The following is a 25368-nucleotide window of genomic DNA, read 5'->3' as shown; positions in this document are numbered from 1 at the left end:
CCACCCCGGCTGCCAGGCCCCGCCCCGCCCCGCCCCGCCCTGTACAGTCCCGGGCAGGACTCCGCTGTTGCTCGGCTGCGGCGCCTGCGCGGGGCGGGGCACAGGGCAGGGCAGCCTTGTTGCGGTCGCCCTGCGTCGGGGAGATGGTCGCGGCGCTGTCGGAGCCGGGGCCGGGCCTCCCCAAGCGGCTGCTTGCGCGGTACCTGCTGCTGCTGCGGCTCCGCCCGGTGCTCACGAAGGCGGTGTCCAGGTGAGCGCTGGCGGGCGCGGCCGGACCGACTTCCCGCGGGCGCCACCTGCCGGCCGGGCAGCGCCGCTCGCTGCCCCCTGCGCTCCCTGGGGCCCCGCCTCGTACCCGGCCCCGGGCAGCCGCTCCCCGAGCCGCACCTGCGGGAGCAGGGCGGCCCCTCCCCCGGCGGAGCGGGTCGGGAGGCGGCGCGGTCGCAGGGACGGGCTCGGCTCGCGCCTCCGGGGGCGCCTCGATCGGGGCCGGTGCTGGAGTTTGGGTTGGCATCCCTCCGCCCCGGCTGGTCTCCCGGGTGCCCCGCGCTCTCCTTCGCCGCCCGGGCACGCTGCGGCCGCCCCTTCCCCGGGGGAGCAGGGCCAGCGGGTGCCGGGACCGGCAGGTGCCAGGCGAAGTCCCGCGCTGCAGTGCGTGCCCCTGCCAGGCTGCAGTGGGCTCCTGGAGCAGCAGCTGCATTGTGCTGATTGACTCTGCTGAGCCTCTCGACACTTGTGGTGGAGCAGTGGCCCCGGGAGGGGAAGGCCTATTTGTCACCCTTTAAGTGTGGGCCAAGCCCACCAAGTTTCTCACTGGCCTCCTGTAGGTGGGGAGGCTGCAGGAAAAGGGGAACAGTTCTTGGGACAAATAATAAAAAAACTGGGATGGGAGTGCAGCAGTGCCAAGTGGGGACACCAAGCAGAGCGCACCGGACAGCGCCCACTGGCCCTCAAAGGAGTGAATCCAAGGACCCAGGAGGGAAAGGGAGTGTTAGACTCCCAGGGGGAGGTGGGGTCCAGGGAGGGCTGCACCTGCTTCATCTCTGCATTAGTTTTCAAGCCAAGCTGACCAGAGCCAGAAGCCAGGGGGAACTGCTGCAGTCCAGGTGCATCGGGCAGCGATCTTGCCAGCTCTTTTCATTGAAATCAGCCATCGCTAATTATTGTCAGCAAAGGCCCAATATCAAATAGGTGCCCCCAGTACCCTGGGGGGCCTGTCACAGCATGGAGGAAGCATGTTGAGAGAGTAAGAGAAACTTGCTCTGCTCCTTTTAGAGCTGCTCTGTGGCTGATAGGCAGGGATCCTGGTTTTCTCCGATCAGAAAAAATCTCAGCTTCTCTGATTAAAACCCCCAGATCTGTGTTTTTCCACAATTAAAATGAAATGCCACTAGTGTGTGTGTGTGTGTGTGTGTGGCTGGCCGGCCGGCCGGCCAAGGTGAGGCATCCTCTGCCCACTGCTGCAGTGGGGATGGCTTGTATATACATATATTATACATATAGGTATCAGTGCATATAGGTGAACTCAATGTTTTATTGATATATTTACAACTTTAAAGCAATTTGAAACCTACCAGTGCCTCAGTTACTATAATAAAATAAATTCTAAATACCTATATATTTTGGCATTTGATTTGGGGGAGGTTGTTTTTGTTTTTCATGGAAAATCAGAGCTCCCCCTGCCCCCTTTGTTCACAAGCATGTGAGCCCCAAATGCTTTGTGGTGCTAAGCAGCCCTGATAGGGGCAGGGCACCAGGATGCCATTCCCCCTCGCTCCCAAGCCACAGCTCCCCCAGCTGTACTGGTGTGTCTTTCTTCCGACCCATAGCCCCCTGGCCCTGCCAGTGCCCCTCACTTCTGATCATAGCTCCTCCCCATGCCCCTAGCCCTGCTGATGTCACTCACTCCTGATTTGCTGCCCTGTGCTGCCAAGTCCCAGCCCATCTGTGTGGTGTGGAGCAGAGCAGTTCCTGACCATAAGTGATGTCTTGGGCTCATGTGGGGTCATATGCCCCCCCCCTTGCCATTTCTGCTCCTATAGCAGGGTGTGGGCTGTGGGGCTGCAGCCTGGCTGGACTGCCACAGGGCAGCAGCCATCTCCATGGCCTAGCGGGCAGGACCCAGTGCAGGAGGGCAGGGTGGGGCAGTGAGACTAGTTGCTGCTGTCACTGCCACTGCAAGCTCTGTGCCAGCTGCGCCACCATGGTTGCCAAGGTGAGGCATCCTCTGCCCACTGCTGCAGTAGGGGTGGCGTGCATACTGCCTCCCCCCATACTGTGGTAGCAGGTAGGGTGTGCCTCACTGTGGTGGTGCAGCTGGTGCAGGGCTCACTGTGGCAGCAACTTCAGGTTTCTCTGCCCTGCTCCACTGTCCTGTACTGGGTCCCGCCCACTAGACCGTAGAGGCAACTCCTGTCTCGTGCCAGTCCAGCTAGGCTGCAGACCTGTGCCCCACTAGGTACAGAAATCTGGGGGAGCATGTGCCTCCCCATGCCTGCCCCCCATGCATTGCCTCTGGTGTCTGACCCTTCCCCAGGAGTGCATGCAGCAGTGAGGAGCCAGCTGTCCCCCAACAAGCCACTTTTGGCTCCATCCCACTGCCTAGCCGGGCCCCATGGCTGCACATTCCTGACCCTACCCCAGGCACTGCCCCAGCTGGGCAGTGCCCTCAGCCCGGCTGCAAACCCTGCCTCACTCCCAGTACACTTCTGGGTTTGCCACTGAGCACGCGTTTCCTCCCCCTCCTGTGGAACACTTTGTCCACCCCAGCATCACAACACTCATGAGCTGCACCTGGTACCTTGAGGTATGTAGAAAAAACATTTAAAGCTGTGTCTATGGCCGAATCACTGACGCTCCAAATCAACATTGAATCTTAAGATTTGGATTCAGCCGAATCAAATCAGGGACCGTGATCCAAATCAACAAATTGAATCGCTGTCCCCGATTTGGACCAAACCCGAATCGAATATGGCCTGTTTCACACACCTTGCCTATGTCTCCCCACCATAGATTTACCTGTGGGAGCTGCTCTCTACCATGCTGCTTGGGGCTGTATTGCTGGCCACATGCATGTGTGTGCACACACACATATGCATGTGTCACCCCCTGCTCTGATTTCCTTCCTCCCATTCCCTTCAGCCTTAACCATCCCCTTGCAGGCTGGAACTGTGTTAGAAATTGTGCATGATAGGTTGTTCTCAGACACAAAGAAAAGCACTAGCACTCCCCAGGGAAGGAGGGATCTTACAGACTGACCAAGGCTCAGACTTGGGGGCCAAGGCAGTCACAAGCTAAATTTTGAGGCACTTTCCTGTTGTTGATTTATTTAAGAGCTTGCTGGCAAGACAACTTCGGCTAGCCTCAGAGATGCTGTACTCCAAAGACTGCCAGGTCTTTATGCATAACTGCTGAAGCCAGTCTAATTCCTTGCCCTGGCTTCTGAACTGGATGCAGATGTTGCAGAGTGGGTCAAACTGCTGGCAGGCCTGTGTGAAGGCTGAGCAAGCAAAAGCAGGAGCAGGTGGGGTTTTCACCCGAGCTCCCATACACTTCAGGTGTATACATGACACAGCCTGTGATCCAAAATGCTTTTTTAGCCTGATTAATGATTAGTCCTGAAGGACTGGGACTGAGCACTCCCTGTTTCTATCAGTGAATGTGGATGTATTGTTTCATTTCTGTTTTCCCTGATTGTAAAATGGAAACTATATGGCCCTGCCTCATGCACAGGTTGAGAGACTTAACCTTTATAAGGCAACTAGAGATTTTAGTAGGAAAGTACTGTCATGAGTGATAGCATTTGTGCATTGCTCTCCTCCTTCCATGATACACTGAAGAATAAAAGGAGCCAAGTTTTGCCAAGTCGCTCAAACCCTGCTCTTGCTTCTCTCTAGACATTTCTCTCTTCTTTATTCCCTTCTTCCCCATTACTCTCTTTAATTGTCTAGTGTCTGGACATTTGGTGGACAAATTAGTGTATGTGCCAAAGAAAAATATTTCAGTTCTTAAGGCACTGGCTTAGGAAATGGGAGGCTTGGATCCAAGTGTCTGCTTTGCCTCAGGCCCTCTTTGATTTTGGACAGGTCACCTTAGTTTGTGTCTCCATTTTCCTGTCTAAATAGGACATAGCTAACTCATCTACAACAGTTTTGTGGGAGTCAATAGATTAAGGAGTGTGAAGTACTAAGGTGCTGTGGATAAGGGTTGTCTTTACTTTCAACGTTGCCAGCTATTATCTGCTCTTTCCATATCCCTTGGCTGTCTTCCTGCTACCCATATCATTGAGCTGGCAGAGCAACTGAAGAGGCTCACATGAAATCAAGAACTTCTCCACATGCTCCTGCTTAAAGTCAGGGAAAACAGAAGTAAGACAATACATCCACTTTCACTGATAGAAACTGTGAGTCTGGCTCCCAGGGACTCTGGAACAGCACTGCAGGGTTCCATGTTTGTCTGGAAGACGAGGGTAACAGTGCCCACCCTTTACAAAATGCTGTGAGGCATTCCAGTAAACCATGCTATACAAATAATATAGAAACTAATCACCATTTGCAGGTTAAATATTTTCCATTTCTGGGTACAACTGTTGTTTTTCTTTTGTGTACCAGCAGCGTTCTCCTGGACTCAGATTTGGATGGACTTGCATTCCCAATACAAAGGCTCTGCAGGCCACAATCAATCCTCAGTAACACCCATGACTCCATTACTGCCCCTTAACTCATTTAGGTGGAACTCAGTGGAATATATGACAGATCAAATGTTCATCATAGTTAACAGGGATGGCTCCATGAGGTTTCAGTGAAAGTTAGATTATGCCTATAGCATAGGTGCAGAGTACTCTCTGCCCTGGCTCTCCTCAGGAAGAGAGTAGGATGACCACCCATCCCTAATTGGTTAGGACAGTCCCAAAATGAGAACATCAACCAGCATTTGTCCTGGATTCCCAGTACTGTGCAGGGATCTGGGTTTTCCATTCACTGTGGAAAAACATAGGAAACAGCAGGTTTCCCATTGCAGGCTGGCAGAGTTCCAGTCTGCAAGGGGCTGCAAGGAGCAGGACACAGGGTGTGCCATGTGCATATGTGCAGCTCCCCTAGCTGTCTACAGGCAAGTCTGTGTGTGTGTGGGGGGGGGGCAGATTGAGGCCCCCGTGGTGAGAGAGGGAGTGGGGCAGGAGCTGGGTCTGGGTGCCACTGCCTAGCCAGGGCGGTGCATGGGGCCCAGAGCCAGGGCAGCAAGTGGGACAGAGCCATGGGCGACTCAGGCTGGGGGAGGAGGTTCCTTGCCATTGCTCATACTCTTAGGAAGAAGGGTATGGGGGGCACATGTCCCCCAGATTTGTGTGTGGGGTGGGGATGGATGCATCCTGCCCACTGCAGCCTCAGGACTCCCCACCCTGCTGCCTTCCCCCTGGGAGCCCTGCACTGGCTGCACCGCCATGGTAAGGTGCCCCTTGCCCAACTGGCAGGAGCAGGAGTGGTGGTACAGAGTTGTGTCCCCTGCTCCTGTCAGGTGGGCAGGGGGTGCCTTGCTATGGCAGTGTGGCCAGGGCAGGGCTCCCAGTAGGTGGCCAGCAGGGCAGACAACCCGCCCGTATACCCACCATCCCACAGGCTCCACTCGGCTCTGCTCCAGCCATGCCCCCTGGGGTGTTGCAGCATCTTAAATCGTTCCCCACCCCCTGCAAAAATAAGCCAGCATCTATGGCTTGTATATAGCAAGCTATAACCACACCTAAGAAAGAATACCATTCAACTTGCTACCCTTAGCTGGTTTTGCCTTCTGCAGCAGCATTAAATGAGTCTTGCCTTAAAACCTGTAGTTGTGACCGGTACATGTTGGTTTCACAATTATGACCTGGACATGGGGAGTCAGGGTCAACAGCTTAAAGTCCATGATACCAGACTTCCAGAAACCAAGGGTCACAGTATCCAGTGTCAGTCTGAGTCTGTGGTCAAGATGATTTGGGGTTCAGGAGTCAGGGAGTCCAACGCACACAACAGAATAAGTAGGAGTGAGGTACTGGAGACCAAGGCATGGATGAGGCAGGGACAAGGCTGGAAGGTCAGAGGAAGAGGCAAGATAGGAGCAAGGCATGAAGGGTTCCAGATAACAAGGCTACTGACACTTTTGCTGGGACAAGGCCTTGGTGGAAGTGGGAGGGTTTTTTAGCTCTCCCTTCAAGACGTTTTGGCTTCAGTTGGTTCCCTTGGGTCACATTATCTCCCATTGGGACCCTCATGGGAGGGCCCAAGCTGGGCTCGGTCCAGTGCTCAGCCAGCTGCTTGGTGGTACTGTGGCCCAGGCCTCTGCCCAAAAGCCTGGAAGATCTTGGTTCAAACCTCAGGGCTCTTGACAGTTGGGACCAGATTCAAAGCTTGTTTTAACCATGAAAACAGCATTGTTCTGTAAATTATTTGTTTTTCTGAGAGCTATACAATGGCAAGCTGCCAATTTCACAAGCCTGGGTCTAGAAACACAGCACATTTTCACCAGTAAAATTGCCATCACAATGGTGTAAAAAAAGGAGAGGCCAAATATTGCTAATCCCTAAACCAGCATAATTTCACTATCAGGGTGGTGGACCACCCAGGTTTGTCCACGCGCAAATATCCAGAGCCACTGGGATTCCAGCATTCTTTGGGAAATATTCCCACTGACTATGATGGCCTGTTGATGGCCTGGTCAAATTGTGGATTAGCATACTGACCTTCACCTACATGTCTGTTCCCACCACTGTGGCACCACAGACCCCCCTGTTATCGGGGAAGCTGAGGTGGCTGAAGCGGGACAGCAGGAAGTTAGAGCGCAGGTAGCTCTTAACCAGTGCCAAAGCAAACCAATTGGAGCACAGATCCTTTGTAAAGGACTATGTCGTGGGAATGGTCATGGTGAAGAATCTTTTCTTTTCCACTGCCATTGCAATTTCAAGGTGTTGTCCAGAGGAACTATTTATTGGGGGTGAACAGCAGTGTGATGCTGTAGCAATTGATGCATCTCCAGCAAAACCAAGGAGGTGATTCTTCTGCTGTACCCAGCACTAGTGAGACCACAGCTGAAGTACTGCATCCACTTCTGGGCACCACACTTTAACAAGGACATGGACAAGTTTGAGAGAGTCCAAAGAAGAGTCACCCGTATGATCAGAGTCTTACATGGCAAGCCATACGAGGAAAGGCTGAGGGATCTGGGACTCTTCAGTCTGAAGAAAGGAAGGCTGAGAGGGGACCTGGTAGCAGCATACTGCTACATGGCGCGCAACTAACTATTCACCAGGGCATCCGATGAGAAAACTAGGAGTAAGGGCCACTAACTCCTGGAAGACCAAGTCAGGCTCAACATTAGGAAAAACTTCTTCACAGTCAGGGTGTCCAGATTGTGGAATAAGCTCCCTCCAGAGGTGGTGCAATCACCTACCCTGGAAATCTTCAAGAGGAGATTAGATGGGCACCTTGATCAGGTCACCCGACCCCCAGTTATCTTTTCTGCTTGGTGCAGGGGGCTGGACCCAATGATCTTCCAAGGTCTCTTCCTGTCTTACAGTCTATGAATCTGTTAACAGCCTGGTAAATCTGGATTGTATCCACCTGGAAATTAAATCATTCATAGTCCCCTGGGACAAGTTTGCCACCTACTTTGCAGACAAAATCACTCACTTCCAATACAGTTTGGGGACTGCCAGTTTAACTGCTGAGGTTATGTTTGGGGAAACCCAGGTGACCAGTTGCAACCTGATTCATACCCATCCTGGCTTGTGAAAAATAGCTAGGGAAGATTGGGGCAATTGTGATGGAGGTTGTAAGTGCTTCCTTTTAGGACTTGTAGGTTGCCAGGTGTTCTTAGGTCTGCGGTTGTCCAGCTCCTACTCAAAAAATATCACTTAATGATAATTTATCACTGGAGTACAGCCTCCCCTTGTCACTCAGATTTGCAGACTGGTGGTGCTCCTGGATCATTTGCCACACCTGGAGTCTCAGATTCTGGCAGTAGCCAGGGATACCTTTCACCAGCTTTATCAAGTGAGAAGGCTGCGACCCTTTCTTTCAGTTACCTCTGGCCAGCATTATCCATGCTTTCCTAACATCAGGGCCAGGCTACTACAACATGCTCTATGGAGGGCTGTCTTTGATTGTCCAGAAGCTGCAACTGGTTCAGAACGTGGTGGCCTGTCTTCTGACTGAGGGTGGGTTGCCAGGACCACATTACTGCAGTGCTCCAGAGTCTGCACTGGCTCTCAGTAGTTTTCAGGGTGCAATCTGAGATGCTGAATTTGTCTTATAAAGCCCTAAATGGCTTGGGGCCTACATATCCAAGGGAGTGCTTCCTCCATCACGTTCCATTGCAATCCCTAAGGTCAGCTGAGAGGAACCTTCTTCAAATGCAACCTGTACATCAGGTTTATTCAGTGAAAATATGTAGAGGTTGTTTTGAGTAATTGCTGCTCAGCCTTAGGATTCTCTCTCTCCCTTGGCCTGTCAGAGTTCAAGCCTGGATATCTTTTGGGGGTGCTGTAAGACCTTATTTAAGCAGGGTTAAATTCTGGGTTATTGTTTGGGGAGCTGTTTTATTATTTACTCTTTTACTTAAATATTTTTATTGTGGTTTTATAAATTATCTTGTTCTTATTGTAAGCTGCCCTGAGCCTTTTTTAGGGAGGGCATATTTAAATCAAATAATGAATGAATAAATAAATAAATAAATAAACTATGAGTCTCATCTGTTTAAGCATCATCTGCTTTGGCCAATCCATGTGGAGCCATTGGATAATAGTATATGATTTTACATGCTCTCCCTCTACCCAGTGGCAAACCAACAGATCTTATCTTTCATATAAGCAGGGTTCAAGTAAGGAAGGACCCAGGAAAAGTGCTGGAACTGCTCGTGCCTCAGCAATGGTTCCTTCTCCTCTGTGGAACAGCTGCTGTTTTACCTGTCTCTGTTCCCTAGTGCTTCATATCAAGCACCAAGTTACACCCAGGAGTTAGAGAAAGAAAATGAGAAGGGAGATTTCAGTTGAAGTCAGGTAGATTTGCCTAATAGTGAGATTATTGGGTTGTTGGATTGACTTGTGCTCTTGGCTATTTTAAACTAAGCTGGCTGAAGCACTTGAGAGCTGTAGTAAATAGTCCTCATATAGCTCCAGAGCAGGGGTGGGCAATGTTTTTGAGCAGAGTGCCAAAAGCACCTGCAACCTTAACTTGTAAGATGTTGGCATGCCAGGGGCAGGTGGCAGGGGAACCATGAGAGGCCCAATCCTTGTTGTGGCAGCACAGTCCCAGTCTCTTCCTCAAGGCATGAATGCCAAGCAAAATGCCTGTGTGTGCCTGGCACACGGGCTGGGGTTGCCTACCCCTGCCCGGGGGCCTAGAAAACTTCACCTGGTAAGTCTCTCCGATTTCTATTTTTCATGGCACCACTACACTACACAAATAAGCTTGCTAGATATTGCTGTTAAAATGACTTGCAATGAACTGCTATCTGATTTCTCTTGGTAATCTTACGGTCAACACCAGACTGAAATAAATATTGGCAAGACATACCTCTAAGTGATTGTTTTCAGTTCTTTGAAAGACTATACCACACAGGGTCATATCCAGGGGATGTTTTCTGCGTAGCTATAAGGACTGTGGGCTTTAATAGGGAGAAGAAAAAATCTGTGGAAGTCAGCTAGCTGTCAGGAACATTTTACTAAGGCACAGGTTGCAAGGCATGAGCTGGTGAGGAGTGTAGGTTCATAAACAATATGAAGAATGCAGGTTCTCTTCCTTCCACCTCCATTCTTTGGTTGGCTTCTTGTAAGCATGCTGGGAGTCCAATACTTTTTAAGTAGGTAGAATTGCATCAGATCACTTTGCTTCTTGCTGAGCCATCCCATCCTGGTTTACATGGTGTAATTTAACCTACTGCTGTCCTGTCCATTGGCTGTGCTTAGAGCTTAGGGTCTTGCTTTGATTGAGGGTTATCTCTTTGTGTAGCTGCCTGATCACATCCCTTTTCCCTCCATCTGCAGTGCTGTTTTGTCAGCGCTTGGGAGTCTCCTATCGCAGGTCATTGAGAGAAGCCAGAAAAAGCCAGAGTCACCCAAAAGCCTGGACCTGAGAAGACCATTGAGATTTGCCATCTATAGGTAAGTGCTGGACATGGGGGAGGAAGGGTAGTAGAGCTGGACTGAATTAAAATGCTCTGACCAGTGACACTGATTACTCTGGGGCAGAGGCATTTCCTTTAGCGCAGGAACTAGCCCCCTTTCTTGTTCTGTGCAAGTATGAGAAGGAGGTTGCAACCTTCCTGCCACCTTGACTGTGTTACCAGGAAGGTCTTCCTTTTTGTGGAAGGGGGTATTCAGTTTCCATATTACTCCATATTACTCTGCCATTTTTGATGGGTTTGTGATATGGATAGTCAGTTCATTAGGAACCGGAGTAAGGCCAATAGTCCTATCACCAAGACAACCAAGGAGCTATCAGATATTAACCTCTGGTATAAATCATAGTTATTTTGAAAGTCAAGTATTTCCAGGGACTTAACCTCAGTTATGGACACTTCAGTTGTGTGCTAGTTGTAAGCGCCTATGTCTGAGGTATTGAAGTGTTCTCCAGGCTTCCCATAGAAATGATATGTCCCTAAAATGAAAGTCTCAATATTTCGTTCTTTCAAATAAAATACTAAGTATTTTAAGTTATAATATAACTTAATTATAACTTATTATTAGTATAAATAATAAGTATATTAAGTTAGACTGCGAAACAAGTACCATCAGGCCAGGAAATTCCCTGAGATGCCACTCACTCAGGTGAGATGCACAAATGAATAGTGAGGAGCACAGCCCCTACTGGGCTGTTTGTTTCCCCACACTTGTGGGGCACAAGAGGGAAGCCCCATGTGCTGGAGCTGGCTGCTTTCCCCACCCCAGCCTGCTCCAGTGCCTGGGGCTTCCTTTCTGTGTCCTGCGGGCGTGCGAAGTGCCTGGGAAACAAATGGTCCAGCAGTGCTGCGCTCTTCACAGTGCTGGCCAGAGCCAGGAGTCAAGCACTAGTGCTGAGCAGAGTGCCCTCCCTGCCCCACTGCCTGCCTGGGTGGTTGGGGGTGTGGGAGGGGTCCCCATGCCCATCCCCCCTCAAACCCACAGCCTGCCCAGCCAGGCTCTGCACTGCTGCCAGCCCCAGCCCTAGCCCTACGCTCCACACTCCCGCTCAGCTGCAGCACCACCCCCACCCTCGCAGGACTGGGACATTGGGAAGCCTTCAGCAGCAGCAGCAGCAGCAGCCCCACCTGGTGCTAGCAGGGCTGGGCCCTTCCACTCATGAGAGTGGGAACCAGGCGTAATAGGGTATGTTGGGGAGCAGGCGTAGGCGCCTTGCTCCCACCCCTGCAGGCAGAAGGGCTGGATGGGGCACAATTTGTTGGGGGGCACCACGAGCTGGATGAAAGTGCCTGGCAGGCTGGATCCAGCCTCTGGGCGATAGTTTTCCCACCCTGTGATACCCAGTGGCACTAAAACTGCCTCAGCCAATTCCTTCAGTACTCTAGGGTGTGTCCTGTCATGCAGGATCGAACTCCCCTTTTGAAGGGAAGGGGAAAGCTCTGTCTCAGGACACACCAAGAAATAGCCTTCTACAGTTTCCCTTGCCTGAGAGGACCCCCTGCAACCAGCCCTAGCATGACTTCACAAGGGGCAAGCCTCTGGCTTTGAGACCTTGGCTCTTGCTTCACCAGTGATCTGTTGCACCCCTACCTCCAAGTGCTCCTTCTTTTTGGTAAGCTATCAGGAAGGGGGTGGTTTCTTCTTTAAAGAGGAGGGGTAAGAGTGCAAATGTCCCAAGCAGTACAGTGGACTTAACTTTAAAGTGCAATTTTTATTGTGCTACTCCAGTTCCCTGTGTCCTTCCTTTGACTCCACTTCATCCATCCTGAGGCTTTCTCCTTGTCTGCTCTGAGATTAGCCTTTTTTTCCCTCTAGCTCTCTGAGCCTCATTCATTCTCGTCAGGCCAGTCAGCCCTCTTGTAACAAAACAGTTATGAAACCATAGTATTAACATAGGGACACATACAATATAAGAAAACAGAGTCATGGGGAACTTATCAGCAGGGATCCCGGTTTCTCCCAATATATGATCGCAAATCCTCTGGAAAACAAAAATCACAAGTTCTGTCATAAAACCCCCAAAATTCATGATTAAAATTAAAGGCTCCCCAAAGCCCCCTCAGCCCTGCTTGTGCCTCTCACTCCCCTCCATACAGTCTTCCTGATGCCCCTTGCCCCCCCACCCAAGCCCCTGCTCCCCCAGCCCTGCAGGAGAAGGCCCCCAGCTGCCAGGGCTATGGACCCGGGTCCGCAGCCCCCTGCCCCCTCTCCCCCCTGCTGCAGGGGGTGGGGAGCATTGGCTCCCCACCTCTGTGTGCACTCCCAAGGGGGGTAGGAGGGATCTGCGCCCCCCCAGATATGTGCATGGGCCAGGCATGGGCTGTAGGCTCGGGCTCCCACCCTACTTCCCTCCCCTGGGGCCTCTGTAGCCTGGCAGGCAAAACCCATTGTGGCAGGGCACAGCAGGGCTGCATGGAGAGGCTGCTTGCCACCGCGAGCTCAACACGGCCCTGGCAATGCATCCCCTATGCATGCTGCTGCTTTGAGGTGCACAACCATGTGCCGCTGGTCTCACTGCAGCCTAGCGCACAGGAGGTGCAGCACCAGGGCAGCCTGTAGCTCACCTGGGGGCGCATGAACCAGGAGTGGTGGGCTATCAGCCTGAGATGGCTCTGCACTTCCCTGTGTGGCTTCCCTGAAGGGCCGATAGCACGCTGCTTCCAGTCCATGTGCCACTCTCCGGGCGGGTACTCCTGCGGGAACCTGGCTGGGGGCTGAGGGAGTGGGAAGGTGTTGGGAAAAGACATGGAGTGCCTGCCTCCCTGGTGGCACGTGGACCCAGAAGGGCATGCTACTGGCCCTTCAGGGAAGCCATACAGGAAAGCACAGAGCCCACTTGAGCCAGTAGTGCAGTGCTGTGTGGGCAAGCACTCCTACAGGAAGCTGGCTGGGGGCTGAGGGAGCAGGGAGGTGCTGGGGAAACCCCACATGGAGTGCCCACCCAGCCAGCAGTGCATGGACCGGGATCAGCATGCTGTCAGCCCAAACAGACTCTGCACTTTCCTCTGCGGCTTTCCTGAAGGGCTGACAGCAAGCCATATGCCACTAGCGTACACTCCATGTGGGGCTTCCCCCAACACCTCCCTGCTCCGTAAATCCAGGCACCTATGCCCTGCCCCTCACCTGGCCCACTGGCTCTTCCCCCAGCCCTGGCAGTCACCCACAACCACACCTGCCACCCAAGGACCCCCCAGCCATTCCAGTGCCTCCCAGCCATGACCCACAACCCTCAGGCCCTGGCAGAGGGGGCCCCCAGGCCCCTGCAAGCCCCACTTACCTTAGGCTCCAGGAATGAACAAGGAGCCTGAACCAGGCCTTGAGTGACTGAGAGGCTCAGGGCCTGCCCTTTCCCCTCTTCCCCACCACCCCCGGGCAGGGTTGTGGGTTTCCCACCCTTCTGCAATCAGCACTTGCAGGTTGGAACTGTGCCTGCCTGCAGAGCTCTTTGCAAAAGTGGTAAATCTGCAGGTATCTCTGTTATAAGGGAAAATCCATTTTTTCTCTGATAAAGTTGGGAAATCTGTGGTTTTCTCTGTTTTTCCATGGGAAATGGAGAACCCAGATCCTGCTAATCAGGAAGCAGTTTCTGGATCCTGCTGCCAGACCCAGCCTGCCATTTCCCCCTGGGTGAAAAGGACATCTAAGTGTCATGCATATGAAACTATTTACTGCAAAGCCTGTTGACACTGAGTGTTTCCCCACCCCCTAAGGTTTCCCCACAAGAACTGCAAGCTAGAACTCAGACCGCTTAAACCTTTTGTCACATATCCTGTTTGGCATTGACACCTTGAAAACATCTAGCTACTCTAAGTAATCCCTAACTGTTCTTTCACTCATGGGAGGATCTAGGGGAGTCTGGGAGTATGTGTCCATACCCCTCCTTCAGCTGTGCAGTGCATGCTCAGCAAACTCTCTAGGCTCAATGACTTATCACTGTGGCTCTGGAACCCAGAGGAGGCTGATGTCACTGCCCCTTGCCCCATTTCCCCCCTGCTGCTAAATTTGATGTCAGGTTGGGCAGGTGGGAAGCAAGTGTTCGCAGCTTCCCCCATCCCCTGTGTTCTAGAGCTGTGCTGTTAGGTCAGAGAGCTTGCTGTACATGTACCATGCACCAAAAAGGGTGCAACAACACTGCACTTCACTGGATCTTCCCCTGCTTCCACTATTCTGGGCTGTTTGCCTCCTTCCCTTTCTTTGCTGCCAGCTGCACTCATCATATAGCAGCTAACTTTGTTTGTGAAAACTGAAGTTAGAAAAGGCACTAAATACTTCAGCCTTCATTGCATAATCCATCATTAGATTGCCTTTTGCAGCTAGTAAGGGGCCTATACTTCGTTTGATTTTCCTCTTAGTTTTGACATACTTGTAGAATCCCTTTTTAATGCCTGCTAGATCCCTTGCCAGGTGCATCTCAAGTCATACTTCAGCCTTCCTGATTTTCTCCCTGAACATTTGTGTGATGTTTTTGTATTTCCTTAGTAATAATGACCAAGTTTCCACTTTTTGTAGGATTTGTTTTCATGTTTCAGCTCATTGAAGAGATTGCTGTTTAGCCAGGCTGGTCTATTACAATTCTTTTGTTGCATCAGGATACTTTGCTCCTGCACCCTTAACAGCCTTCTTAAAGTACAACCACCTCTCCTAGACAACTTTCCCCCTTTGTAGCAGGTTGACACTTCCTTAGACAGACTTAAGTGCCAGTTTCCTCAAAACTGGTGAGTTCTTAGTCTCTGTTCTCTTATTATCTATACAGAATGCTTCTCATTACAGCAAACATAACAAGTATAGGTACCATGAAAAAATTAAATCAAACCTCTGGTCTTCAGTCAGACCTGAAGGAACAGCATAGTCCCCATACTTCCCCCTAAATACCAGTTTCCTTTTCCCCTCAAGTTTCCCTTCCGGGGAGCTTTAAACTTCCTCTGAGCCCAGCCCATCATCTCTGTCAGCTGAGCCAGTGTTCTTAAACAGGTAGGCTGTTATCCCATTAACCCTCCACAGCTGGTTTCAGCCTGAGTCCTATACCTCATTACACCCTCAGCTTCTCAGTGGGTCTTGCCCACCAGTTCCTTGAGCTTATTAAAGCCTGTTTTTCTGAAGTCCAGTGCTTTTTTTTCTGGTACTCTTCCTTCACTTTACTTAGGATCCTAGACTCTATCACTTCTTAGTCATTCTTACCCAAGTTACTTTCCACCTTCACATTCTCAATCAATTCCTCAATTTGCTGCCCACAAACATAGAGAAGAGCTTTCCCCCTCCTCCCTCGCCCTGTTGGCTTCTCCAGAAAAAAAGTTATGCCCTATATGCTTCAAGAATTTCTTGACTGTGCACTTCTGTGTTACCCTCCCAGCAAATGTCCTAATAATTCCAGTCCTCCATGAGAACCAGGTCCTGTGAAATTTGTGTTAAGTGTTTAAATGAGGCCTCATCCACCCCTTCCTCCTTGTTTGGGAGCCTATAGCAAATGACCACTGTGACATCACCCCACTTCTCTCATCTCGGATCTTTATCTGAAGCTTTCAGTAGCTCCCACTTTTGCACTGCACTTCAGAACACATACACACACACACATATTTATGTGTGTGTGTATATATATACATATATACGTGTGTGTGTGTGTGTGTGTGTGTGTGTGTGTGTGTATAGAGAGAGAATAAAATCTCCTCTTTTATGCTCCCCATCTGCCCTTCCTGAAGAAGTTATACCCATCTATGAAAATACTCCAGTCATGAGAACTATCCCATCACATCATAATTTTAGGATTGATGTTGAAAAGTGTTAAATAGGTGCAGAGACAGCAGGAAATGTAACTGCTTCCTTTGTTGGGGCTACTAGGTTGCATAGTTTAGATTGCAGTGCCTGGAAGAAATAGTCTTGAATAAATGAGGCTTGAGCACCAATTGGGGAAATATGAAACCATCAGAATTGTGAAGAGTATAAAATTATATCTAAATCCTTTCTTCTGGCAATGTGTTGTACTTCAGAAGCTCAGGAAAGAACCCCAGGCACTAGTCACATAGGCTGCTTGCACACGCCACAGAGGTTTAAGTCTGTTTAGTTCACTCTAAATTGAAATGGTGAGTTTTTAAAAACACCGCTTCAATTTCGTGAGAACTAAACTGAACTAAATCCCCGTGGCGTGTACACAAGGGTGGGGTCTGATCCTTACATGCCTCTTTGGTGGCGGGGTGGGGGGGAGAGCTGCTGGTGGGCTGAGTGGTCCCTGAACTGTGTGGGGGCCTCCCTGGCAGCACCTGCCCACTGGCACCTGGCTCAGGCAGTTTCGGGGGGCACCACAGCCACAGAGGGAAGCACTGCTTCTCCCTCCCCTCTGCAGCCATAGAGGGAAGCACCGGGCCCCCAACCAACTCAAGCAAGCAGGCAGGCTCAGGGGAGAAAGAAAAAAAAATTCAGGCTTGCCACTTTGTTTGTTTGTTTGTTTTGTTCAGTGGAGCCTGTCTGCCCAGGCTACCACCAGTTCTCACAGCCCCTGAACTGCATGGGGCCCAGTAAGCCCCAAGCACGTCAGCTTCCAGCACCCCGTGCACTGTTGCACTTTGTTAGGTAGCAAACTAAAACACCTCAGAGGTGTTTTATCTTGCTACGTACCAACGTAATTTAAAGTGGAATACTCCACAAAGCGTGAGAATAGCAATGCCATTAAAGCAGAATACGCTGCTGAGCGTGCAAACAGCAGTGCTATTAAAGTGGTGCAAAAGGGCATTTCAGCTGCTTTAAAGGCCAATTTTGTGGCGTGTACAAAGGCCCATAGTGTACCATGCCTTTGGCTGGAACTCTGATAACATGAGGATAGGAATGACTCTTGAGGGCCAAAAGCTGTTCAAATCTGGTGATGCTCCCCTCCAAAAGGTGGGTGAGTAATGGATTTTGGAAAAGCACATGTAATACAGAATTCAGCAAGGTATGCTGCTTTGAAAAGTGCTTTGCCCTTACTTTTGTTACATTTCTGAGCTCAGTGCCCTGGTGCAGGGGAGAATGGTCCAGTAGTTAGAATAGTAGCATGAGACACTACAAAACCAAGGACCTGGTCACTTCTCCATTAAAGCAAGCTATTCAGTCTCTATGTGCCTTCATTTCACATCTATAAAATTGAAATAAAAGAGCCCTGCCATACAGCAGAATGAAAAGATGAGCTCATTAATAAATCTCAGCACCTCAGTCTTTAAGATGCTAAAATTAAAAAGTTTACATGATACAGTAGTGTTATGAGAGGAAAAAATACCCTGTACATGGTAATTATATTGGCATATAATTGTGCAATTTGAAAACAGTCTTAGGTATTTTGTTAAGCATGTGGACTACTTTTTCCTGTGGTAAAGAACTGCCAAAATAAAATAAAAAACTTTTTCGTAACACTGTATAGGTATGAAAGAGATGGAACCCTGTCCATTGTAACCCAAGGAACAATGGACACAAATTATTAGAAAGTAGATTTAGATTAGACATCCTCAAGAACTACTTCACAGTTAGGGCGGCTAGGAGCTGGAACCAACTTCCTAGGGAAGTGGTGCTGGCTCCTGCCCTGGGGGTCTTTAAGAAGAGGCTTGATGCCTACCTGGCTGGACTCATTTGAGTCCAGTCTTTTCTCCCACCCAGGCTGGGGGTCGGACTTGAAGATCTACAAGGTCCCTTCTGACCCGACTTCTATGATTCTATGATAGTATTATCAGTCAAATTAAATACTTCAGATGGGGATGGCTTGGAGGCTGAAGGAGGAGGAAGATGAAGTCCAGCCATGCCTTTTTGGTTTGTCAGCTTCCTGTTCACAGGGCCACTCAGCCACTATTTCTACCTGTACCTGGAACAGCTGATCCCATCAACTGTCCCCTTTGCAATGATCAAGAGGCTGCTGCTCGACCGCCTGATCATTGCTCCAGCGTTCCTGCTGCTCTTCTTCTTTGTCATGAATCTGCTTGAGGTAGGTACCCCTCTCCAGGCTGTATTGTGCATCATTATCTAGCAGAAAATGCTGTCACGCTTGGGAAAATACAGGTGATCGGTTGTAACCAGGATCCATGCTAATTCTGGCTTTTGAAATATAGCCAGAGGAGATTAGGGCCATTGCTGAAGGGGCCTGGAGTTGAGCTGAAAGGGTTAAAGCATAGATCTGGATGCTGCAACACTGTTAATGTGTTTATTAATGTGATAGAGAGGCTTGTTGCTCTTTGCCACACTTTTTGGAATCTTCTGGGTACTCCTGAACTGCTCATTTAAAGGCATGGAGAGCGGAGCGTAGTGAACCTCCACACAGGATCAGATGGGAAACTCTTTACCCTGTCATGACAAGGCAAAGACTAAAGTTAGAAAGGTGTTTATCGGGGAGCTTCTGTTCACCAGTGATGTTGCCCTTTCAGCCCATGACAAATCCTACTACAAGAACAAGAAAGGATCACCTTTCAAGAGCTTGTCAGCCATTTGCTATCACTATTAGCATAATGAAAACAGCTGTATTAGGACAGAGAGTTCCATAAGATACATCAGTAATCCAAAACAAGAACCAGCTAGAAGTAGCCCAAAAGTTCAGCTACCTAGGTTCTACAGTGACCACCAACCTCTCACTGGATGAAGAATTTAATGTTTGCATCGGAAAAGCTGCTACCACCTTCAGCAGACTAACTAAAAGAGCATGGAACAACTCAAAGCTTGCTATCAAGACCAAAATGCTGGTGTACAAGACTTGCGTGCTCAGCACTCTCATGTATGGTGGGGAAACATAGACAACTTATGCCCATCAAGAGAAAAAGTTAAACAGCTTCCACCTGTGCTGTTTATGCCACATACTCAGCATCAAATGGCAAGATAAAGTCACCAATGTAGAGGTTCTTCAGAGGGCAAATCTACCACGTGTGACAGCCCTACTCAAACAGAGACTTCTGCACTGGCTAGGCCATCTGAACAGATTGGAAGATGGACATATACCCAAGGACACTCTATCTGGGGAACTATCAGAGGGAACAAGAACAACAGGATGTCTCAAGCTTTGCCACAATATGCAAGCAAAATATGCAGGCATTTGAAATTGATCCTGACCAATGGAAAAACTTGGCAAGCAATCAGAACAAGTGGTATCATCATCTCCACCAGGGCATCAATGTCCACAACAGGAACTGGCTCCAACAGCTTGAAGAGAAAAGAGTCTGTAGGAAGCAAGCAGCTCCTGAACCACCCAAGCATGACACACACACACTTGCAACCACGGCCACAGATCGTGTAAATCATGGATTGGACTATTCAGTCACATGAGACACTGCAAACCATCTATGCCAAAGGCTGCAATATCCACTGTCTTGCAGATGCAAGGATGCCATTTTTTTTCAAAAACCCCTGCAGAGCTGGGTATTAGTAAGAGCAGAAAAGCAAGAATATCCCCAGAGCTGTCCCTAGGGCTGTGCGGAGCCAGTGAGGGAGGGGGCAGGGGTGTGGTGAGCAGTCAGAGCACAAATCCAGCAGTGTGCGGCAGCTGCACAGAGTGGTGGCAGCCTTGGTGGGGCCTGTACTACACTGTCCATGGGGTCCCCCAGAGCACAGGGCCTGGGGCAGCCACTTTGATTTGCACCCCCCCGGGACAGCTCTGAGTATCCCCCACTCTAAAATCTTGAGCTGATCATTCAGTCACTTTGTGGTTTGGTTTTCCCAGCTGCAGAAAGGTGATGCTCAGTTTTGTAGTTCCCAGAACTGCTTGGAGGAAAGGAGGTATACAAATGGATAGTGAGCTACATTACTGAGAGCCTTGCATTGTACCTAGCTATTGTCACATGGGGAGCATTGTTGGGTTGTGGGAGCCCGTTGGGCTATATAGCCCATCAAGATTTGTGCCTTGGTAATAAATAAAACTCATCACCTACATGGATTAGACCTCTGCATAGTTTTGTTTAGTTTTCCCCTGGGTTTCAGGAGGATATCTCCCTAACCATCATCATTGTTTCTTGTACTCCAGGGGAAGGACTTATCTACATTTGTTAAAATGATAAAGAATGGCTACTGGACAGCACTCAAAATGAACTGGAAAGTATGGACCCCATTCCAGTTTATTAATGTCAATTATGTCCCAATGCAGGTAAGTCTGTGCCTGCTCAGATGCTCCCTCCTCTGTGAATTGACTTCCAGATTATTTTCCTTTAATAGTTTTCTTCATGCAAGCAGCCCTTTCAGTTATTCTCCTACTTAAGGTTTTTGGCCTGTGCCGCTCTTAAGTTAACTATAAAACTGAGACCTCTGTTGCCTAAATTAATTCTTCATATGTAAAGGGACTAGATGAGCCCTAGCAGATCCTGACGTTTTGGAAGTAAGATGGTCCCTAACATTTAGTGTTCATTCCATAAAGGACCAAACGCTGTCCCAGTTACTGTGGTTAGAGAACGGAGAGCATCTACCAGTTTATCTTATGGCAGTTGTTGTTGTCTGTCCACAGTTTCGAGTACTATTTGGGAACCTCATTGCGCTCTTCTGGTTTGCCTATCTGGCCACTATCAGGAAGTGATAGCATCATGATTTGGAGTAGTTGACATTGGTCATCTGTTAGTCCATAGCCCCCATGGTAATCCAAGGAGCATTCTACAAGAACTGACACTACAGCAAATCCTGCAGGATTGAACACTTTCTGAATACTGCTCTCATTGCAAAGAGTGCCTAACTCAATGAATGGTGGGTCAGTCCCTGGCTGTGGCATTCTGACACTATTGTAATACAAATTATGTGTTAGCATTTAATCCTTCTGTGCCTCTCAAGTGGTGCTTAATCAATAATGATCAACTGTCAGGGTTAAAAAAAACAAAACAGTATAACTTTTTAATATTAATTTTTAATTATAATAAAATTATCACTTCTTACATCATTTCTTATTCTGGTGTGTTTGTTGATTTTTGCCTGCCTGAGATTTGTGACAGTTTGCTTCCTACAGTTCTGAACAATTTTACCTCTACATTGGTGTATGGGATATATGACCTTGTGCCAGGCATAGCTGGTGAACTCAAAGACAGGTGGTTTGGGTGGCATAGGCAGAGAGAGAAAAAAAATGGTGGGGGGAGCTGAACGCATGCACCTCCCTGAAAGTCTGCCGGGGGAGGGGGAAGGGCCATGGGGTGGGGGGAGAATATTGTTGAAACCAGGCAGGGATCAGAGCAGAGCCAGGCCCGGGAGTTCCCCAGCCTATAGGTATGCTGCTGGTTCTTCCTGCCCAAGTGCAGTACCCTGCATTTGTTGGTATTGAATCCCATCCTATTCACATTTTCCCACGCCTGTAACCTGTCCAGGTCCAGCTGTATCCTCACCCCAAATCTTGGTGTCGTCAGCGAATTTGAACAGGGTGCTTTTCACCCCCTAGTCCAAATGGCTGATAAAGAAATTGAACAGTACAGGCCCAAGGACCGAACTCTAGGGAACTCCACTGCCCACCTCCCTTCAGGTCAAATGTGACCTGTCTACCACCATTCTGTGACTGTGGCCCCCTAGCCACTTTGCGACCCATCTGACTGTGTAGGCATCAATGCCACAGTCACCTAGCTTTTTAATAAGGATGCGGTGGGAGACAATGTCCAGAAAGACTACATCCACTGCAAATTTGCTCCCCATTGGCTGTCTACATGTACTGTACTGCACAGTAATTACTTGGCAGTTAATTTGCTACTTGCACTTGCAGGTAGCAAATTAACTGCCAAGTAGAGGAAATTAGTGCTCAGTAAGAGTCAGCATGTGTAGACAGTGATGCTTACCAGGGGTGTGCAAAGTGGGTCATAGTCGATTCAGATTCAGCCCAATTCAAAGGACAGTGATTTGATTTGTTGATTTGGATCATTGCCCAAATTCGATTCGGCGGAATCTGAATCTGAAGATTCAATGCTGATTCAGAGAATCAGCGATTCGGCCACAGACACAGCTTTAGCTGTTTTTTCTGCATACCTCAACGTACCAACACGGCTCACAAATGCTGAGATGGTGGGGCAGATGGAGCGCCCTACAGGAGCATGGGGGGGCCTCCCCACATCCGCAGCAGTGGACCCAGAAGTGGACCAGAAGTACTTCCAGTCCACTTCCGGGTCCACTGCCGAGCACACGGGTGACCCTCCCCGCACATCCCCAGCTCAGCAATCAGCCACAGGGGGACCTCAGGTACCCCCCACCAGACCCAGGAGGCACGAGCCGCCAAGCTGGGGGGGTAAGGGGGGACCATCCCCTGTGTGCTTGACAGCGGACCCAGAAGTGGACCGAAAGTGGTTCTGGTCCACTTCCAGGTCCACCACTGAGACACTGAGGATCCCCCCTCACCCCCATCCACCTGTGGGACGTTCCATCCACCCTACCTTCTCAGCATGCACTAGCTGTCTGGTACCTTGAGGTATGTAGAAAAGACATTTAAAGCTGTGTCTATGTCCGAATCATTGAATCTCTCCGAATCAATTCAGAGGATTCCAATTCGATTCGGAGAGATTAAAGGGTCTCCTGATTCAATTCAGAGATTCAGCTGCCAAATCGGGCCGAATCTCCACTGAATCGAATCAGCAACGAAAGCTTTGCAAAGCCCTAATACTTACTACAGTAATTAACTCTACTGCACAGTAAAATGTTTTATGTAGATGCACCCAGTGAGGAGGAAAAGAAAGACTATACGTGAAAGAGGCTTTTGATACCCATTATGTTGGTAAATTCAATTTTATTTACATAGAGCTCCTTGGACAGATGCATGGGGAGTCCTTGTAGGCTGTAGCCCTGCATGCTAGATCAGGCACAGGCTAGTGCAAGGACAAATCTTGGCACATGTGGACATCACAGGACCCTGGAGTCTAATCTCAATACACAGGACTCAACAGGGGTGACATTCTTGGCAGGGAAAAGGGCCAATGTGGGCAGTGGAGTGCCCTTGGGCTCGGTCTTCAGGCCCACACTGTTCAACATCTTCACCAGTGACTTGGACAAGGGGGTGAAAAGCACCTTGTTCAAATTTGCAAATGACAATAAGATGTGGGGAGAAGTGGGCACGCCAGAAAGGAGGGACAGGCTACAATTGGATCTGGACAGGTTACAGGGGTGGGCAGATGAGAACAGGATGGGATTCAATACTCACAAGTGCAAGGTGATACACCTGGGGAGGAAGAACCAGCAGCATACCTACAGACTGGGGAACTCCCTTCTCATCTGCACAGAGGCAGAAAAGGATCTTGGAGTCATTTTTCTTGGAGGAAAACAGACCTTACGACGACAGGCTGAGAGGCTCTTTAGCTTGGAAAAGTGCAGGCTCAGGGGTGATCTGATAGCCATCTATAAGTTTATCCCACCAGTACCTGGGGGAACATTTGTTCACCAAGAGCGCCCCAAGGGATGACAAGGTCAGATGGTTATAAACTACTGCAAGACCGTTTCAGGCTGGACACAACAAAGAATTTCTTTACTGTCTGAACCCCCAAGGTCTGGAGTAGGCTGCCATTGGAGGTGGTTCAAGCACCTACATTGAACACCTTCAAGAGAAAATTGGATGCTTATCTTGCTGGGATCGTATGACCCCAGCTGACTTCCTGCCCTTTGGGCGGGGGGCTGGACTCGATGATCTCCTGAGGTCCCTTCCAGCCCTAATGTCTATGAAATCTATGAAGCATAAATTGCCTTAATGAGGAAAGCTTGTCTACCACCTCTCCTAATAAATTAGTTTGTTGAATAAGAGATATTACCAACCCCCACTACCAATCTTCCCCTCCCCTATCCTCCCCAAAATTTCACCATTGTTCTGGATGACCATTTTAAAGTAAGGGTCTACTTTTTAACCTGGAAGCCCAATACTAAAAAAAATCTTATTGTAATAGAACTGTAAATCTTAGCATGGGAAAAATCCCTATCTGTGTTCCATTGAAAACTTTTGTTCCTAATAAGAGCCACGAATCTGCCCCATTCTGGAGACAAGTGTAGAGAGGGAAACCAGTATCCAAGCTTTTGGATTCAGTCCATTGAGGAGGGTAAAGGGGGGAAGTGAGAGATTGTTTGCTCTACAGTTGGAATAATTTGTGCTTTTTAATCAATGTTTAAATTTAGGCCTGGTACCCATTGCATTTATTGTATTAACTAGTTAATTGCACCAGAAACTTAGAGATGCTGCACATGCAAACTAATTATCACATAATAAAAATGATCAACCAGGCACAAAAGTGTTCCTTGAAAAAATGTTGAACATTTTTGTAGCTGGTTTCTCTCAAATTTAAGTTGAGCATGTGGAATATCACACATAGGGTGATAGTGTTTTTCCAGGTCCTCCAGCATCCAAGGGTAGACACTCTGTCTTCCCAGAAGGGAACCCTCTGTGACTGTTACAGGCGCTGGGCATATCAGTTACTTTAAGATGGGCGGAGGCTCTGGAAGGAGCTTAGTCAGCAAACATGATGAGCACCTGACTGTTAGACCCTGACTCCATGTGGCTTCCACCAACTAGGGAGACGATGATCCAATTACTCATGGATCCTGTCACTCGCTAGCCAGAGCAAGCAGGGAGCAAACACCAGCACACGTTGCTTGCAACAGCTTTATTCAAAATGGAGATAGCTTCAGGCAAGCTCCCTCACAGACACACAGCCTGTGAAACCAGGGAGCATCAGTGAACATTAGTTCTTTACACATTTTATACACCTTGATTCATGCTCATTAACATTTATTCCACCTTTGCCCCTTCTTTGGTTCCACCCATATCTCCTCCTCTCTCAAGCTCCGCCTCTGTTTACTGTTTACTTCATTAGCATGGAATTACTTATGCATTTCATTCATTTGCATGCCTCTCTGCTAAGAGCGCATGCGTAAGACTTTGACCTCCGCTTCCTCCAGTCACTTGCTGGTTCTTTCTGGTTTCTTGTTGACTCCTTCATTTCCAAGATCTTGCTTCTGCTTTATCTCCTGATGATAGCTGGTGGGCTGCATCTTGTTCTTTTTACACCATATACCCTACACACTACCCCATTGCTAGGAAACTGCTTGTCTAAGCATTTGCAATGTTACTTTTAATATGTCATTTTGTCTTGTGGTCAACAGCTTTTGCTGAGACACAGATAAAACCCTTTATTCAGCTGCAAATCCAGTGCTCCATGTAACAGGGACTCAGGCAAGAGTCCTGTTACTTAGGCTAGGTCAGGCAAAACTGACCCGACAATGAACCCTGCCAGGTGGAGAAAATTACACACCCAAGACAGGATTGGGTTATTAGCCTGCCAAAACCAGCATAAAGCTGG

The 25368-nt window shown here is 49.1% G+C and overlaps 1 protein-coding gene across 1 annotated transcript; it reads left to right on the top strand.

Annotated features, from left to right (window-relative positions):
- Positions 1-37: 37 nt before the first annotated feature.
- On the top strand, positions 38-21002 carry PXMP2 (peroxisomal membrane protein 2). The gene is made up of 5 exons (XM_090063285.1): positions 38-250; positions 10013-10129; positions 17924-18086; positions 20106-20225; positions 20580-21002. The coding sequence occupies exons 1-5, from the start codon at positions 144-146 to the stop codon at positions 20646-20648; spliced, it is 576 nt and encodes a 191-aa protein (XP_089919411.1). The 5' UTR covers positions 38-143; the 3' UTR covers positions 20649-21002.
- Positions 21003-25368: the final 4366 nt, after the last annotated feature.

This window comes from Crocodylus siamensis, chromosome 9 (genome assembly GCF_052110815.1).
Source record: "Crocodylus siamensis isolate JL-2025a chromosome 9, ASM5211081v1, whole genome shotgun sequence".
Taxonomy (NCBI): Eukaryota; Metazoa; Chordata; order Crocodylia; family Crocodylidae; genus Crocodylus; species Crocodylus siamensis.
This window is presented reverse-complemented; position numbering and strand designations above follow the sequence as displayed.